The sequence below is a fragment of the Carassius auratus genome, chromosome 30 (assembly GCF_003368295.1).
Source record: "Carassius auratus strain Wakin chromosome 30, ASM336829v1, whole genome shotgun sequence".
NCBI lineage: Eukaryota > Metazoa > Chordata > Actinopteri > Cypriniformes > Cyprinidae > Carassius > Carassius auratus.
The window spans coordinates 29040958-29058578 of NC_039272.1; the positions used below are offsets into that span (position 1 = coordinate 29040958).

A 17621-nucleotide genomic window follows, 5' to 3' on the forward strand; every position below is an offset into this window, starting at 1 on the left:
TTACTCCAAACTGCAAATTCAATAGTGCTTTTAAATTCTTTTAAAGAGAGGTTATAATAGTCTAATATCCTCAGTCACTATTTCTAGGTTCTGTTGTGCTGATCTTCAAAAGCCCACAGAGGAGTTTCTCTATAGATTCCTTTCAGAGATGCACAGATCAGTTTGTGGCTCAACGTCAAAATGCTACACGAGTTGATTCAGAGTTGACTGCACTGAGAGCACAAAGCCCTCTTCAACCGCACTCTGCCAGATAATATCCATACAGTCCATTTACTCGCATAAATATATCAAATACACGTCAGCTGAAGAAGCACATTCGGATTAGGGCCAATGAAAATGCAGTAAATCTCGAACACACTCAAAAAAGAATGCCCCTGTTGTGTTTGTTCTCATGTGGATCATTTAGGGTCATTGAAAAGTGCATGTATACACAGACTGCTTATGGCCTACTCATGCATACTTTGATTAGCTGTCATAAAATTTCTCTCTTGCGCTTGTATATATGCTCGATTATTACATAACATTATCTGTCATTTGAGAAATGCTGTCATTATCAAAGGGAAATGTATAGAAACATCTCTTTGAAATTAAATTGCTGTTTAGGCTTGCTTTCCTTGGCAATAATAATGCAACATTAATTATAGCAGGCTAATAGTGTTGAGTTGTGTGAATAAGGCATAATCGTTATTGAGCCTAATTCACATTACATAGAAAGCGTAAAATAAAAACTGAAAAGAATAAAAATGAGTTAATCACAGCATGAGAATGTTTCAGCACATAAAGCAGCTGGTTAAACTGGATTGTGGCAGAAATGCAGGGAGCTATTAAACCAAATTATAGTAAATATAGTGACATGTAATCTGGATTACATAATCAGATTTCAGAAATGAAGTAATTTTAATTAGATTAAAATTACATTTTAGAATACTCAGAATCAGACTACTGTTACTTTTTTTAAATTGATTACATGATTACATATTATTCATTCAATAGCAATAAATTACTCATAATTTATTGATTCTCCCTAATTATTGTTTTTCATCTTTTATATGTTCCTTTCTGAAATGTCCAACCACTTACAGTGTATATATATTCAGAAAGTCTTTCAGTTTTGTGGACATTCAAGCAAAGACCAGTTATTAGTCAGGTGGCTAAAATTATTCAGAGGCCACTGGATTTACACATTACATCAGTTACTGATAAACAAGTTCATTTTTTATTTGAATGATCACTCAGAGAGTTATTTAATCATATCTTTGCAGAGTTTTTGTCTTTCAAACAATCCAGTTTTATCCAGTTTATTACACAGTAACACTTTTCCACAGCATCAAATGAGCCATGTCATAAACCTGACACATAAGGTGCGTTCCGTTCGACCGTAAGTGTACTGCGTAGTGGACTTCACAGGGTATTCCGCCATCTTAAGTGAGATTCCAATCCGAAGAGAGCGAACATGTTCAGTTTCGAAGGGCACTGCACACGGCACAGGGAATAAGGGAACATCGATACATCACTTCACAGGAAGTGGAGAGCGATTATCCCCCAACTGTCATTGCGCGGAGCACGTCATCACCAGTCAGGACGGCCGTCTTCGCTGTCTTCATTCATATTTATTACGGATTGTAAAAAGGTATGAAAATGTAAAAGTGACTAGAAGCAGACGAAGCTCTGCCATTTTTCTTTATTTTACTTTATTTACCTCAGTGTTTACTATACGGCTGTGCGCGGGAAGAAGGCGCACGAGACCGCTATGCAATTATATGACCATTTATTAAAAACACATATAGGCTATACAGTTAACCAAAAAAAAAATTATTTTCATATCTGCATGACAGCAGGGCTTCAATTCTGTTAATAGTGAAGTAATAACAGCAATTGTCAATTAAAGTGTATAATAAACATACGTTTTTCATTATATAGTACTCAATGATTTTTTTATTGTATAATGTACATATTTTAAATGTGATTGTAAATAAAAATTAAAATATGAATGTAGTCTTATATATTTATATCATAATCTGCGCGACCCCATCGGTGACTTTCTTTGATGAGGTTTGCAGTGCATTCCAAATGAGCGGTTATTGTCAGTGAAGTCCACTTCAACTGATATACCGTGCTCAGGGAGTAGGGAGCAGTGAACACTGCGTAGGGACCCTGTCGAATGGAACGCACCTGTACAGTCGCAGTGTCAACAGGAAGTGAGCCAGAGTTTGACCTGCCTCCCTTGTCATGTGACCTGTGGACTTCCCTTTGTCATCCTATGCCTGGAGTAATAGAGGGGGCTGGGAAGTCAAAGGGACGCTCAGGCGTCATCATTCACATCAAAAATGACACCAGCCTCACCCACGGTGATTCATCCATAGGAAGCTGCATGTAAACGGATCACTGGAAATAATCAGCATTTAAAGCGGGAAATGTCTTGACATTTAAACAGGCAAAATCTCCTCTTGGAGAAAACACATCCAACCCTCTAGCAAGTGGAAATTTCAGACTTCAAACATGTTTGAGCCCTGTATGTCGAACAGATGAAACATGTTTAAGCTAATTAAATCATCCCCAGACACATTCACAACACATATTCAGACTGCGATAAGACCAGTTTACTCTGACATCACACTCGTGACAGGAGCTTCATATATCTGAGCGTATCTCAGCCTGCAGCTCTCTCTCTGTTGCATCAGCTGTGTGATGGTGGTGTTTGCTCTGGCTTTGGGCAGAGCTCATTTCTTTATTTTATTACCTGTCCTTTCTAACACTAGAAGAACATCAATAACACTCTGAGCCATCACCATGAGGCTCACAGAGCTACAGAGACCCTCAAACATGGAATCAAATCTCTTTGTTTTGGAAGAATTGCTGCAGGCTGCAGGCCGGCTTACATATTCACAGTCTGACAAGCACTGCTGTTGTACTGGATTAAAATGAATTACAGTGCTGCGCTTGCTGTTGTTGGGCTAATGAGGAGGGCTTTTTAAGTGTTTCACAGATGAAGGAAAGACTAGCGTACACAGGTTGCAATGAAGAATTCCTTGCAGGATAAGATGGGATGTGAGAATCAATTCAGTTGTGCACAATTAGGTGCAGTTTGACTGGAATCAGCCGTTAATCCCCAGTTCACATGGGGAATAGAATAATGCATCCATTGTGATTTAGGATGGATGTTGAGAAATTGCAGACTACTGAACATGGATGAATTCAGTAATAATGATTTGTGGTGGTGTTGTTTATTGGTATAGCAACTAATTCAGCTACTGATTCGCTCAAGGATTTATGCAAATAAAGTAGAAATACGCAAACCATACACACCATTCTCCATCTTGCAGGCTGGTTCTTGCAGATTTTAATTTTAAAAGTTGAAGATCGTTGCTTTAAGAAACCCCACTCAGAGTTATTTCAGAATTCTGGGAATTAGATATATTTCAAGCTTCTCCATTATTCAGCATAACCTGTAGGCTATAATATCATCTCTTGAATTAAAAAATGTATATAAAATATATAACTCATAGTGGATACATAAAATGTTAAATGCAATTCAGGTGCATCTCTTTGACTGGGATTTTATTGATTAGGAGTTAATATTTTAAATTTGATGCCTTTAATTTTTTCTATATATATATATATATATATATATATATATATATATATATATATATATATATATATATATATAAATAGATGCATTTAATAAAATCACCTTATCCCTTATCTAAAAAATATAAAATATACAATTATAAAAAATGTATTCTATAAGAACTTAATTTTCAGCTATTTACCTTAATAATATATTGATTGATGCATCATCACCCTGATGAATTTTTCCCTTCGAGTGCATAGCCATAATTTTATGAACATGTAAATTAATATTCTCCATTTTTTTTATTAATTTTGAATGAATTTCACCTTTTATTCAACACTTTAGTCAATCATATGCACACCCTGATTAAAAGTCACGTGTGGCCGATGGTGTTTCTAGCCTAGAAACCTGTTTTAGCTTTCCCTTGCACTAACTGGGTCTCCAAGTGATGAGATGATGAGCTGGTCTTTTTACTTTGGTGGTTTATTTCTGGATTTTATTCCATGCTGCTGGTCTCTGCGGGTCTCATCACATTAGCATAATGGAGCAGTAGCTGCTGTATTGACCAGACAGGAAGGGTGCTGAGCGAGTTTTTTCCCACCCTCTTAAAGGTTTATATGATTGAGTGCTTAACTTCTTAAAGAAAAATTCCAGGAAGCTGTTGATACAAATCTTTTTGATTTGCACAAGATATTTTCAACCCGTCTGTAAAAACAGGAAAATGCATGTACAAAAGCCCGTTGCGCTTGTAATGCAAGTCCCTGTGGGGCAAGTATACAGAAAATATAAAACTAGTGTAAAAATCTACAGTAACTTTTAGCCTGAGTGTATTAAGCTCAATTACTAACCTTTTCATAGAAACTGTTTACATAAAGTAAAATCCGCTCACAAGAATTATATCAATAATGCATAACCAGAGGTTCATCCTCAAAAAACATAATCTCACTACAAAATGACTATTTAAACAATAGCAGAGATAAAATAAACTTTTTAAACTGAATAATTAATGTTATTGCTTTTACAAAAAAAAATCACTTTGCATCACTTTATTTATAAAAAAATATATATATATGTTTTTACCAACTAAAGGACGAATGAAAAATATTGTCTGTCAATGCCACAAACCTTTATAAATCTAGAATACTCCATAACTTGCATTCAAAAGTTTGGGTCAGTATGTTTTTTTTTTTTTTTTTTTTAAAGAAAGAAAGACTTTTATTCAGCAAAGGAGGAATACAGCTGATCAAAAGTGACAGTAAAGATATTAATACTGTTCACAATTTAATAATATCACAATTTCCACAAAAATATTAAGCAGCACAACTGTGTTCAGTATTGATGATGATGATAAAAATAATAATAATAATATTTCTTGAGCAGCAAATAGGACACGTTAGAATGTTTTCTGAAGCATCGTGTGATCAGCTTTGCCATCACAGGAATAAATTAATTAAGTAATTATTTTTAAATAAATTAAAATAGAAAAAAGATATATTGGATTGTAATAATAGTCCACAATTATTATTTTGATCCAGTGCAGCCTTGGTGAGCATAAAGCCTTCTAAAGCCAAATAGATATTTGTGTCACAAACACTTTGATATTTAAGTCATTATTCAACATGATTGACATGAGGGTGAGTAAATAATGATAGCATTCTCATTTTCAAATGCTTGAAATTTTTTGGCATTATACTCTGCCTGACATTTTCTGTGCTGCAAGGACTGTGATGATATACAGTCTAACAAGCTTGTAATATGAGTATTTTCAGTTACTGGAGCTGTGGAAGGATTGAAAACTCTGCACCAAATCAAAGTTTAACCCACACAATGTTTTTTTTTCCTCACTTTGAGTTCTTGATCATTGTTTGTTTGGCAGTTATATTCACAATAACACATCATTCCAGTTTTGGACATGGATCTTGTGTCTAGCTGTTGTGTTTAATCTCTTGAATAAATAAATTAAGCGCATTTGTCATTGCCAGGCAAGGTATACGATTGTTCACACAATGTGTAAATGAAATAGATTGAGAGTGACAGAATGAACTGTCTGTTTTTTCCATCTTCCATCTACATGCTTGGCATGGGGCATACAAATCAACCCGTCCCTGCCTCCGTAACACCCTCACCTCCTCTCCCGGAGCACAGGGGCTTGTGTTCTATTAATGCCGGGCCTGCCGTCCTCTCGTGGTGGTGCCATAGGTCAACTGGTAAATGTGAAGAGGTTATGGAGTTCACTGGAGCCGCAGGACTCATCACTGTGGGTTTCTGAAACATAGCAGCGGAACCATCAAGTGCTTGGCGGGGGATCGGTACAGAACTAAACAAGTCTAACTTTTAAAATCTTGTTTACAGTCTTTTATGTCGTTTTGTTTGTGTTTAACTACTAAAACCCTCCAGTTATTTCCAGCATCATCATCATCATGCTTCTGAATGGATCTGATCTTAATGAGAGATAACAAACTTTATTATTTCTTCTTTTTTAATAGATGGCCTTTTTGATAATCTTAATAGAAGCTTTAAGAAGTCATGTGACTTGCTGCTGGGTACACGTCTGACATTCTCTGATTAAATGGCAAATGACTGTACTGAGATTCAAAATCAGACTTTCCTTTGAGTTGTTTACTTTCTCTGGCCACCGATGTAGTTGGCAGATGAAGATATTAGCTGTTAGAACAAACACTGTCACCCCTGCCCACCTAGATTGTTTTCAAAGGCTCTTTGGAACTTGCTGAGGCTTGCTGGAAAGAAAGGTTAGGTTTGAATGAGATTATAATTAAATAGCACAAGAAAACACTCATCTGCTTTATAATCTTTTAATTTTCTCTTCTGACTGCTCTTTCTCTCTCTCTTTGAGACTTGTGACAGCATGGTTTATTGGTCTTCACACCTAAATTGGAAACCTTTGGCCCATATTACTTTTGTCCCCCAATGAACTTGTCCTAGCATCTGCTTTAGTGCCTGTGGTTACAGTGTATCCCAGCTGAAAAGACTAGTATATGTTATGTTTTGGATATTGGTTTTCCCACCAGGCTTTTTAAACTGGTTTAAAATATATTCTTGGACAACCAGTATCATCATAAATGTGGAATGAAGACTGTATGTGTTGCACTGACTAATTGATCTGTTTCTGCATTCTCTACCTGTATTGAGATGTGGGTGGGGCTTGAACCTTGATATTAACAAAACTTTTCATTTAGAAAATTTTAACTTAAACTAAAGAAAATTTGAATTTTAATATAATGACAACAATGTGACTGTTTACTGTGCAGGTGTTCACTTTGATCTTCAAAGGAATTGCTCTCACTGGTCTTTGAAGTCTTTATTTGTGTTGTTCTGAATCAAATAGTTGGCTCCGGGCACATCCCAATAAAGATGGCCAGCGCTGTTCTGGCAAACAACATGACTATATTAGTCCACTAGTTAGACCACCATCAAGCCAACATAAACCAGCCTGGACCAGCATCGCAATCCATGCTGCATGGCCTGAGCTGGTGTTTACAGCAGGAGTATCACAGAATATATTAACACTAGGTTGCTAGAATAAAAATGCCAAGAAGTGCTGTACAAATACATAAATTCATGGTTTAAAATGCCATGTAGTGAATAGTACGACTAAGAAAGATATTGTATATAATAAAGCATTTTTAAAAAGATCTTGTCCATGACTTTTAAAATTTGAGGACATAAACAGATGGCAGATGAATAACATATGTCTTATCCTGTTGTAACATAAGAGTCTAGACAGAGTGCTAGCCATGCTGAATGTGAGCAAACTGCCTGTGTGTGTGTGTGTGTATGTGTGTTAGAGGAAACAACCGAACCGAGCATTCCTGGAAGCCCATGAATATCATGGCAGAAAGGCTCATGATCAATAAATATTGCCTCAATAAAACAGAAAATGATAAAGAGAGAAAACAAGAGACGTGGGGCGATACCAGTGGGAGGACGAGGTTTGGAGTGAAGAAGTAAATCCCACTGTTTCTGATTTCTACACCAGCTGAGCAGCAGTTCCCTTTGAAGTCAGTGTGCTACTAAAAATAGACACTTTATGTAACTGTACCCATTTTAGGCACAATGATGACAGCACATGTGGATCTGGTGTACCTCTCTGTCTCTCGCTCTCTTTCTTTCATTTCCCTCCTTCCATCTTTCTTTATCTCACTTTGCATAATTTAAGCAGTGGTAGAAGGATCTTAGTGCAACATGCTTTTTGAATTATAGTCACAACATCATAACTTGTACTCAGGTTGTAGTAAAGAGTCAGAGTGCAGAAGTAGTTCAGCTGCTCTCTCACAGGTCCTCTCCCACTGCATGCACACCTGTTAATTAAACCAAGAGCTGAAGATTGCAGCTGATTAATGAATGCAGAAACGATCTGATTGTTCAGTGTGTACTTACACAGCAGAATAAAATTTGTGTTTCAATGTGCTCTTAAAACACTGTGTACTCTGAAATTATGGCAAGAACAGTTTCAGGTGAAGGTGAAATGAGGTAATGGCGAGGAGTGGCCAACTATGGTGACCCATACTTGGAATTCAACCCATGCAAGTGAACACAAACAGTAGTGAACACACACCCGGAGCAGTGCGCAGCCAATGCTGTGGCACCTGGGGAGCAGTTGAGGGTTCGGTGCCTTGCTCAAGGGTCTCCCCTCAGTCTTGGTGTTGTGGCTGGGAGAGCGCTGGTCGTTCACTCCCCTCACCTACAATCCCTGCCTGACCTGAGACACTGTTCTTATCATTTACAGCATCACCAATGGGAGAGTTTATTTCATGTGTAAGCAGAGTGTAAATGCTGTGGCATAAATATTCTTTATAACTCATAATTTCATGCAATAAGTCTGTTTGATTTAAGTTTAAAATTGAAAAGTTATGTAATTTAATGGGCAGCAACCGTATTTTGATGCTAAAATAGTAGGCACGAGAATGCGTCATCTTGTGAAGAACAGATGCATCACGATGCTCTGCTGTTTTGCATTAGAAAATGGAAGCACTTTCTCTTTCTGTGGAGTGTCTCATAAGAAATATGTTCTCTTCATTGTGGTTAAGTGGATGTCGGGTGTTATGTTGACAGACACAAATTGGGTTATGATAGGGATGTCTAAATGGTCAGTCACAACAGACTTTCAGCAGAATAATCTGTTCCTCTGAATGCTGAACTGACTAACTTTTATTTTACATGCTTTTCCTTTACCTTTAGTTCATGCAAATTGAAAGACCCCCGAAATGAAAGACCCTGCTAGATTACATTACAAGAACAAAAACAGCTGAAATATTCTTCACAATAACTTCTGTTGTGTTCCACAGGAAGAAAAAAATTAAGACAAAGGTTTGGAACAACATAGGCTACGTTCACACTGCAGGGCTTAATGCTCAGTTCTGATTTTTTTTTTTTAATTTGATTTTTTTGCAAGGCCGTTCACATTTCCAATTAAATGTAACCTTTTGTGATCTCCTGTGTGAACGTGAAATGACCCAGAAGTGACCCGCATGCGCAGAAGAGTACTCAACGGTGAACGACGTCACTCGTTGTTTGCAGAAGTAGCTAACGTTAAACATGGATGTCAACAACAGTGTAGTCAACAGCAGAGCTCTTTTTGCAATATTAAAATTATTTTCCCAACGGAGCCAGCACAATTACAATCTTCTCGTTTTAAGAAGAAAATTAAAAAGAAGGAGGAGAGCAAGGTTTTTGGCCATGGCGTTTTGTGGAGCAGTGTTAGCAACGTCGGTACAGAGAAACTTATGGGTGTGGAGTCACAGGCAGGAGTGGTGGGATACTGATGTGAGTGGCTCTTCTCGTTCCCGCCTACTTCAACGCAGAATTATGACGTTTGTAGCGTATCAATGATGTACGGGTCAGATACATGTGGCCTGGCCGTTCAGACGGAGGTCGCATTTCAAAAGATCGGATACGTATCGGATTCAGGACCACATACCAAAGTGGCCTGGGTCACATTTGAAAAGATCTGATCTGTGTCGTTCAGACTGTCATGAAAAGATCAGATACAGGTCGCATAGGGGTAAAAAAAACGGAAATGGGTCGTTTCAGCCTGCAGTGTGAACGTAGCCATAATGCTGAATAAATGAAAACAGAATTTTCATTTTTGGGTGAACTAACCCTTTAAATGTGAAGTGTGTAATAATTGTTTTTCCCAGCACCCCTTTTGCTCTTTCCAAACCTATAAAGCTTGCTTGTCTTCAAACCTATAAAGTCCTTGTAAATAGCTTATTATAGGTATTATGTAAAATGCTCACCACTGGTTAAGTCAGACTCAAATATCAGACTGCTCAAACAAACAAAGCTCCACATAAGCACAGTGTTTACACTATATGAATTGCTTACCTTAAGTTGTATCTGCACATTAAACTGGGAGAGGAGAAGAAGCGCACACTTCATCTTTAATCTTTTTGATTGGTTGTCCTTGTAACAAGCAGCCCCGCGGTTGCACACATACACCCTTTCTCGCTCACGTGTCTGTTTTCTCCGCAGGGATTGGACAGGGTGTTCCAGTGGTGGCTCTGATAGTGGAGGGGGGTCCTAATGTGATCTCTATCGTGCTTGAGTACCTGAGAGACACTCCTCCTGTGCCCGTGGTGGTGTGTGACGGCAGCGGTCGTGCCTCTGACATCCTGGCCTTTGGGCATAAATATTCAGAGGAGGGCGGGTATGTGAGCTTTATCTCTCTCCACTGTAACAGTAAAAGAAGATATGATTTTTCATTTACATATAGATGAAGATTGAACTGTCGCACAGAATAGAGCACAACAGTAAGCACCCACTTTTTCAATAGTTTTTTCCCCATTTATTTTCTCCATAAGCACTTCTAAGACATAAACCAAAACTACCAACTCTGAATTCAATCATTGTTTTTTCTAATTAACTAAACTGAACTAATGAACTACTCAATTTTTATATATATATATATATATATATATATATATATATATATATATATATATATATATATATATATATATATATATATATATAAATGTTTATAGAATTTGGAACTATTGATTTATACCCAATGATTTTATATATATATATATATATATATATATATATATATATATATATATATATATATATATATATATATATTTATTTATTTATTTATTTATTTTTATTTTATTTTTTTACAGTTACTTTAAAACATTTAAACAGAGACAAAATATTTTTGAAAATATACAAAAAGGCCAACCTATGACATTTGCAGTATATCGTGAGGTTACTGCTGAGCTATTTAGCTGCTCCTCTCGTTTCAAGGATCTCCAAAGACATTTTCTCTTCAGAATTAAGGGTAGCATAGATATTTATAGAGAATTTAGAAACATTTTATTAATTTATTTATTTTAGACATTTCATAAAAATAAAAATAAAAAATAATAAAAGTTGTTCAACGTGAGCTATGGTGGGTCTTTTGTGATTTTGTTCTAATTGTGATTTGAATGTTGTCATTAAAAAGCTGTTTGTATGGAGAAAATGAATGGGATTTTTCCTTCTGTAGACCTGCTGTTGTGCTCTGTTGAAATGTTTTCATCGCACAAATGATTTGCTGTGATATCCCAGTCTAATCTTTCTCTCTGACTACATGTTAGAATCATAAATGAATCTTTGAGAGACCAGCTACTAGTCACCATTCAGAAGACGTTTACATACAGCCGGACGCAGGCCCAGCATCTCTTCATCATCCTGATGGAGTGCATGAAGAAGAAAGAACTGGTGAGTGTGTAGAGTGTGACTGTGAAAGTCGTAATGATTAAACCTCCCTGATCTGACAGATTTAAAGACATTCCTCTAGAGCCTTTTTGCCGTATTTAAGAGTTCCTTGTAAGAGGGTGAACCCACGATAAAGCCAAGAGATTTTTCTGCTGTACAATTCCTCTCCATGTCAGCATGCCGTTATTCTAACGGACAGTCAGAGATGCGTGTAAAGTGGCCCCTTCAGCTCGGGGCTGATAAATGTCACTACCTCTGCAGCCCACATGAAGTACATTTCCTCAGGCCCTGACACCATCTCTTCACATCAGCTTCTCACACACATACACTTTCTTCATCTTCCTGATGCACAGAATGTAAAACTATTCTTACATAGATATTATCAGCAAAAATTTTGAATCCCCTATTCTTCTGTTGAATTATTCACCAGATTGACGCCACCATAATCTGTATGACTTTTAAATTAGAGTGCACTTTCCATTTAGCTCATCTAAAAGCTCTCAGTTCACATTTATCCTTCTCCTGTTGGTCCTGAAATAACTCAATAAAGAGTTTTAACAATCAACTTATGTGTTACCAGGAGAATCTCAGCATGCTTTAATATTTTTCAACTCTATCGAGTAGAATCTATATAGGCTCGTAGAGCCATGATTTGCATGCAGAATGTTTTTCTACTTGTCATTGTATGTCAGTGTAATTGAAATTACATTTCAATGTTGTGTGTGTATATTCAGATATTGTTTTTTTTCCCGTCATTAAATCATACATCCTCAAAGTGATTTTTGTGTTTGTTCTTTTATCATGAATGCTTTCGTTCTTCTTTTAGTCACTGTACTGGTTTCACACAATGTCTGTGCATGTGTACTTTTGTGTATGTGCACATCATATGTTTTATTTTTTAATAAACTGATTGTATAACTGTTTTTCAGTGTTATGCATGCATTTCCATTGTGAAGTATGAGATGTGTTAATCCTCATTATTACGTTGACCTTCTCAAACTTAGATATGAATCTCTGTACCCACACACCATATGAGCATTTACTTAAGCCTGTGTATTTATATGCTGGATTGACTTCAATGCAATTGTGTTAAGATGCAAACTTTTTTGTTGAAGGTGAGAACTTGGTTTTGAGTACAGCACATTGGCTTTAGTTTACATGCCACCCACTTGAGCATGTTTTATTGATGACTCAAAAGTGAGATCACAGAGCCTTGGAGTTGCAGTTAAATCTAAAAGGGAAGCAAATAAAAAAAAGTTACATAAAATAGGTAATTTTACTCAGCACAATCTGAAGATTTTGCATTAAACCAGTGTGAATATACCAATAAACACAAATACTCTCAGCAAAAATGGAGCGGTACCATCTCAAAAGTTCTACACTTCAGATAGTGACATGTACTTTTTTTTATGTGTTAGAATGTACAATTTAGGGGTAAAGCTTTTGCGCTTAAGGCACTGCCCCATTGATAGCTTTGTACCTGAGCTGCAACTTTCTTCTGAGAGTGTACATCATAATCTGTCACTGATTCACACAAATATGTATGTTTATGCTCAGTGGGGTGTCTGATGTGTTGGTAAATGAGTGCAGAATTTGTGTTTGGGAGCTAGACATCTTTAGTCCAAAGCACTCATCTTGCATTCATCATACATGCATTGTTGAGCTCAGCGCTTGATCTCCTCTTTTGCTCTCTGTTGCTGTATTTTCCTCTAAGGACAAGCCAGTGGGAGAATTTCCATGCTTGATGATTGGAACAAATGCTTAAAATTTACAACTGTGATTTAGTAAGGTTGAGTGAATGTACGTAAATTATATGAACATATATTAGCCGTTTTATTTGAAGACAGTAAACTAAAAAAATACTGTAGTATATAAAATGCATCAGATACCTGAGTTTTGTTGCTATCTTCATAATTGTGTACGATTATATTTCTAGTACTGCATGTTTACTGTGCACAGTACATATACTTCTTATGCATAGTGCTTACAAGATTTGCCCAAATGTGCATTATACAACAGTTTACAGATTGAAATGCTATGTCCCATAATGCAATGCAGCAGACTTGATTTTCCATTTCCAGTTTGATGGATAAATTTGATGTTAGTGTTAACTTCACTTTTTTGTGGCTCATTAATGTATCCTATTGACAAATGCTTGACAATATTTGATGAGAAATGCATTTGGGTGCAACATGTCTTGAGGAGTATATTAGTTGTGGGATAGCTTTTACATTCTTAAGTTGAAGACGTGCCCCATAAGTTAAGTTAATAGATTTTAGAAATATTATAATATATAAATACTTTCTTGAAGTAGGGAAAATTGCTCATCCTCTTGTCATAACAAATATTTTCTCAACAGCATTTAAATATTATTAACAGAAACTGAACCTTGGTAATTTGGCTCCTAATTAGTAAAACAAACCAAAACAAAAAATGTGAGGTAAGAAAAATAAAGAAGTGCCGAGATATAAGAATAAGCGAATAATGGTTCCGCTCGGACGAGCTCTTGTTCTGTGGTGAATCACGAGCAGGGTAATGAGACCTGTAGGGAGGTGTCTTCATTCATCTCTTTTCCTTTGAAGCACCTGAGCAGATGTTTAACCTGAACCCAACAGGACAGGCTTCCATAACCCCCTGCCTCTCAGTACATGACCTGACTACACCTCCCCAGATTTGGCAAACTACAATTTATTACAGCTGTATTAGATTAGATTAGGTTCCTTTTAGGAATTCAGTATTTCTGTCCTGTTTGAGATTAATTGGCACTTGACACATAAAAGAAGCATTATGTCAGTCTTTTGCTCTTCTCTGCAGTAGGCATTCCATCTCTTATTCAGGACTGAACTCCATTCTTAATCTCTTTCCTACTGTGGATGTCTTTGTTCCTCCAACCAAGGGAGGGATGGTTCAATTAATCAGACTGACAGCCTTTCTGTCTATTTATTGCTCTCATTCTGTTTTCCTTGAGCATCTTCCTTGTTTCTCGTGTTTCCGATGGCTCAGAGAAGAGTTAGCACTGCTAGTTTTCCCTCCAACAAAAGCATTTCAATAACCACTTCTAGGAAACCTCACTGTTTTACCTCTTGCTGAGGTGTGTAAAAAGTTTTTTATGTCAAAATATGTTCTCATAGCTACGTAAGGGCCTTCTGTTATGCTGAAATTGTTTGTCTTGCCACAATGATTAGTGACTCACTAATAAGTATGTGAAAATGCAAGTGCGCAATATTGATTTGAGTTGGATTTTTTTCTTGGAAGTGTCTTTTTTAGAACTTTGTATACACTAAATAAAAAATCTACAATGTATTCAATTAACAAATATTACAATATTACTATTAAAGTCATCTTAAGGTGACATCATTTAGGTCATGAAGCCAGAGGTTTTTTTTTATTTTTCTTTATAATTGAAATATTTAAATTTGATTTCACCATGTTGCCATAGTAGGCCCTGGGAAATATTGAATTGCTGGCTGGTGCTTTTGACCAATCAGAACAAAGTATTCCGGAGAACCGCGAGATAATCAGCTGCAAGTAAGCCTTTCATTGGTTGATTTTTCTGTTTGGTTTTAGCATCCCATGGCAATAACCAATGGAGGGACTATTTTGGGAAACTTGTTATTTTTCACAGTTTGAACAGAAAGTAGAGTGCTGTTTCAGGGTATTATATATTTCTCAGCTGATGTTGATAGATGGAAAGATGGAGTCACATCCGGCAACATGTCGAACAGGTCAGTGACTATATGGGTGAACAAGTGGATGGACATCTGACAGACAGAGGAACCCCCGGCTGATGTGAGGAACAGTGAGTAGTGCGATGCAGTAGGATCTAACATGATGTGAAAGCACTGGGCGAGTGGAGTGGAGGGAGGGTGAGGAAGGAAATTTCGCCCCTTGTAAATGAAGATGAATGTTTGCCCATGGGTCTGGGTCACTGATGCATGAAGAAATCCACCATACAGCGTGAACAGCATTCGCCTGCTCTCCAATGAGCATTAAATACAGAGTAACAGTACACACCATCTCATCCTTAACATTCAAATTCATTGCTTCCATCAATTTTACGCAGATGAATCATATTTCAATTGGATTTTCATTAAAAACCATTCCTTGCAGATGTTTTGACTGATTAATAGAACGGGGGTTACTGAAGTATCAAAGCAGATATTTAGATGAGGTTTAGTATTGACTTGAACTGAGTGTGACCTGAACATTTCCAGGAAGGTTTGATGCCACATGGAAAAAGGCTCTCTTTTTTAATCTCTGTAAGTGTAAATATAGTGTATAACAGGAGAGAAACTCCTTAGCTTTTTTTCCCCTGAAGCTCCCGCGGGCCATAATTTCACACTTCTCAATGTAGAGAAGACCTTTAACAGCAGGAAGACAAGCGTATGTGATGGACAGGGCTATTTTTTACTACTCACTGCAGGGGTTTATTCGGACTGAGGTGATTTGCCATAACAGACACTTATGCAGCAGGTCAGTAGCCTATGCTTTGTTTGATGCACCTGGGATGGGGATGGGGAGATCTTAAAGGAATATTCTGGAATATTTTTACAATTCTATCGACATAATATTGTTGATACCACAGAAAATATTTTCAGCTCAAGGAAAAACGTGTGTACATGTATAAAATCAGTGAATCATTTATATAAGACCCACACAGTCCCATTTTAAACCCTTCAATCAACAAGAACTAAACTGATATAGTATAAAATAATCACATTTTGCCTTAGCGTTTGCAAACTGTTGGTGTTATTCTCTATATTAATGAAATATTTCATTTACATATAAAGTTGTTTTTCATCAATAAGAGCACTGATTTAAGAAAGGAATACACTATTTTCAGTTGATGCCAAAGGTCAGAGCCAGTCTGCAGATTTTGGGCATTTTTGGCAGAAAATCATGTTGTTTATTTTGGGCACAGACACAGATGTATTGAATTTTTTTTAGCTTCAGACCATCAAAGTTAAATTGCTATCAAAGTAAGAATTTTTAGCACATCCCTTGGCAGTAGATAAAAATAAACAGTTCCTTTTAGGAAACAACAGTGAAATATGTAGTATACAGAATTGTCAGTTCCTCACTCGTTTGATTAGGGAATAATTATCATATATAAAGATATATAAAGTCTTCGAGTGTACGGTTCTAGGTGTTTGAAAATCTGTTCAGATATTAAAAGAAGTGTATTCGACCTGAAACACACCGTTGTTTCATTTACACATTGATCTAGATCACTTTGACTGTGTTTTCGAATAGAACATCTTTTCACTTATAATAAATTAACCACTAATCGAGGCTTACTTCAAAAATAAAACTTTTACGATTGTGAGAAGCATTTGCCTTGATTTAGCCTCGAACACGTTGTGTGATTTACCAATGGAAATAAAGTCGTCATCCGCCACGTCTTACAGTTGCCACTAAGAAGAAATCCTATTAGCAACCAAAAAAACACCGTGACCTCCAGCGATTTAATCAGTGTCATTGTGAACACCCCTTTAGGATGTTGAGGTGACGTTGTGTTGTTTTCAACAAAGAAGAGGTGTTCAGGGCCAATGACAATTTGTTGGTGATGGCGAACACCCATTAACCCAAGGCTCCTGTTATCTCCACCGCCACGTTGTTGATGCGCTGTGAGTAATGAACTGCTCTGGACCATCTGAAGTAAACAATCATCTCTTTTTTACTAGCATTAATAGAGAGGTTGTTGTTCCAGCACAAGGTTGCAAGCTGTCTCACCTCTTCTCTAGGCTGTCTCGCCATTAATGATGCTAATGAGCCCCTCAACAGGGGCGCTGAATGCAGACTTAATGATGGCTGTGATATTTGGTGATACACTCGTGGTATTACGAATAACTGTGGATCTTTACTGCCTCAAGGCTGTTGCTCCTGATGTCTAGGAGGACAGAGTTGTTTGCTTAGTTTAACTGCAGCAAGTTTGTCTAGGTAACAAAGTGCAATAAGGATGACAAATGCAATCCCATCATCCATGCAGCATGTTGTGCTTGCAAGTGTGTTCTTAGAGGTCCATTGTAGAAAGGTGGTCTTAATGTTTGTGATGCCCAGTCTCTCAAAACACTAAAATCACACAATAACTGGAGTAAATGCAGTGGGGCGAAAGTCATTTTGGCACTCAGAAGAAATGGAGGTTGATTTGAAACATAACAGCCTGGCCAAGGTGGATTTCAAGATCGTTGTAATGTCTGCAGAATATGACCCACCTTTCAAATACAGCTCAATATTAGTAGAGGAATACCAGTTTCAGCAGCGAATGGGTGCTTAAGTTGTTAAAATGTCCTCTGAGGCACACAGAGATTATTTAAATATACAT

At 36.9% G+C, this 17621-nt stretch overlaps 1 protein-coding gene across 7 annotated transcripts in view; it reads left to right on the forward strand.

The window, feature by feature from the left end:
* The window catches only part of trpm3 (transient receptor potential cation channel, subfamily M, member 3), a 115884-nt gene that overhangs the window by 73239 nt on the left and 25024 nt on the right, over positions 1-17621 (forward strand). For all 7 annotated transcript variants that reach the window (XM_026212615.1, XM_026212616.1, XM_026212619.1 and 4 more), the window contains exons 7-8: positions 10067-10241; positions 11176-11299. In XM_026212615.1, coding sequence (XP_026068400.1) covers positions 10067-10241; positions 11176-11299 — 299 coding nt within the window. The remainder of the gene's footprint in view (positions 1-10066; positions 10242-11175; positions 11300-17621) is intronic.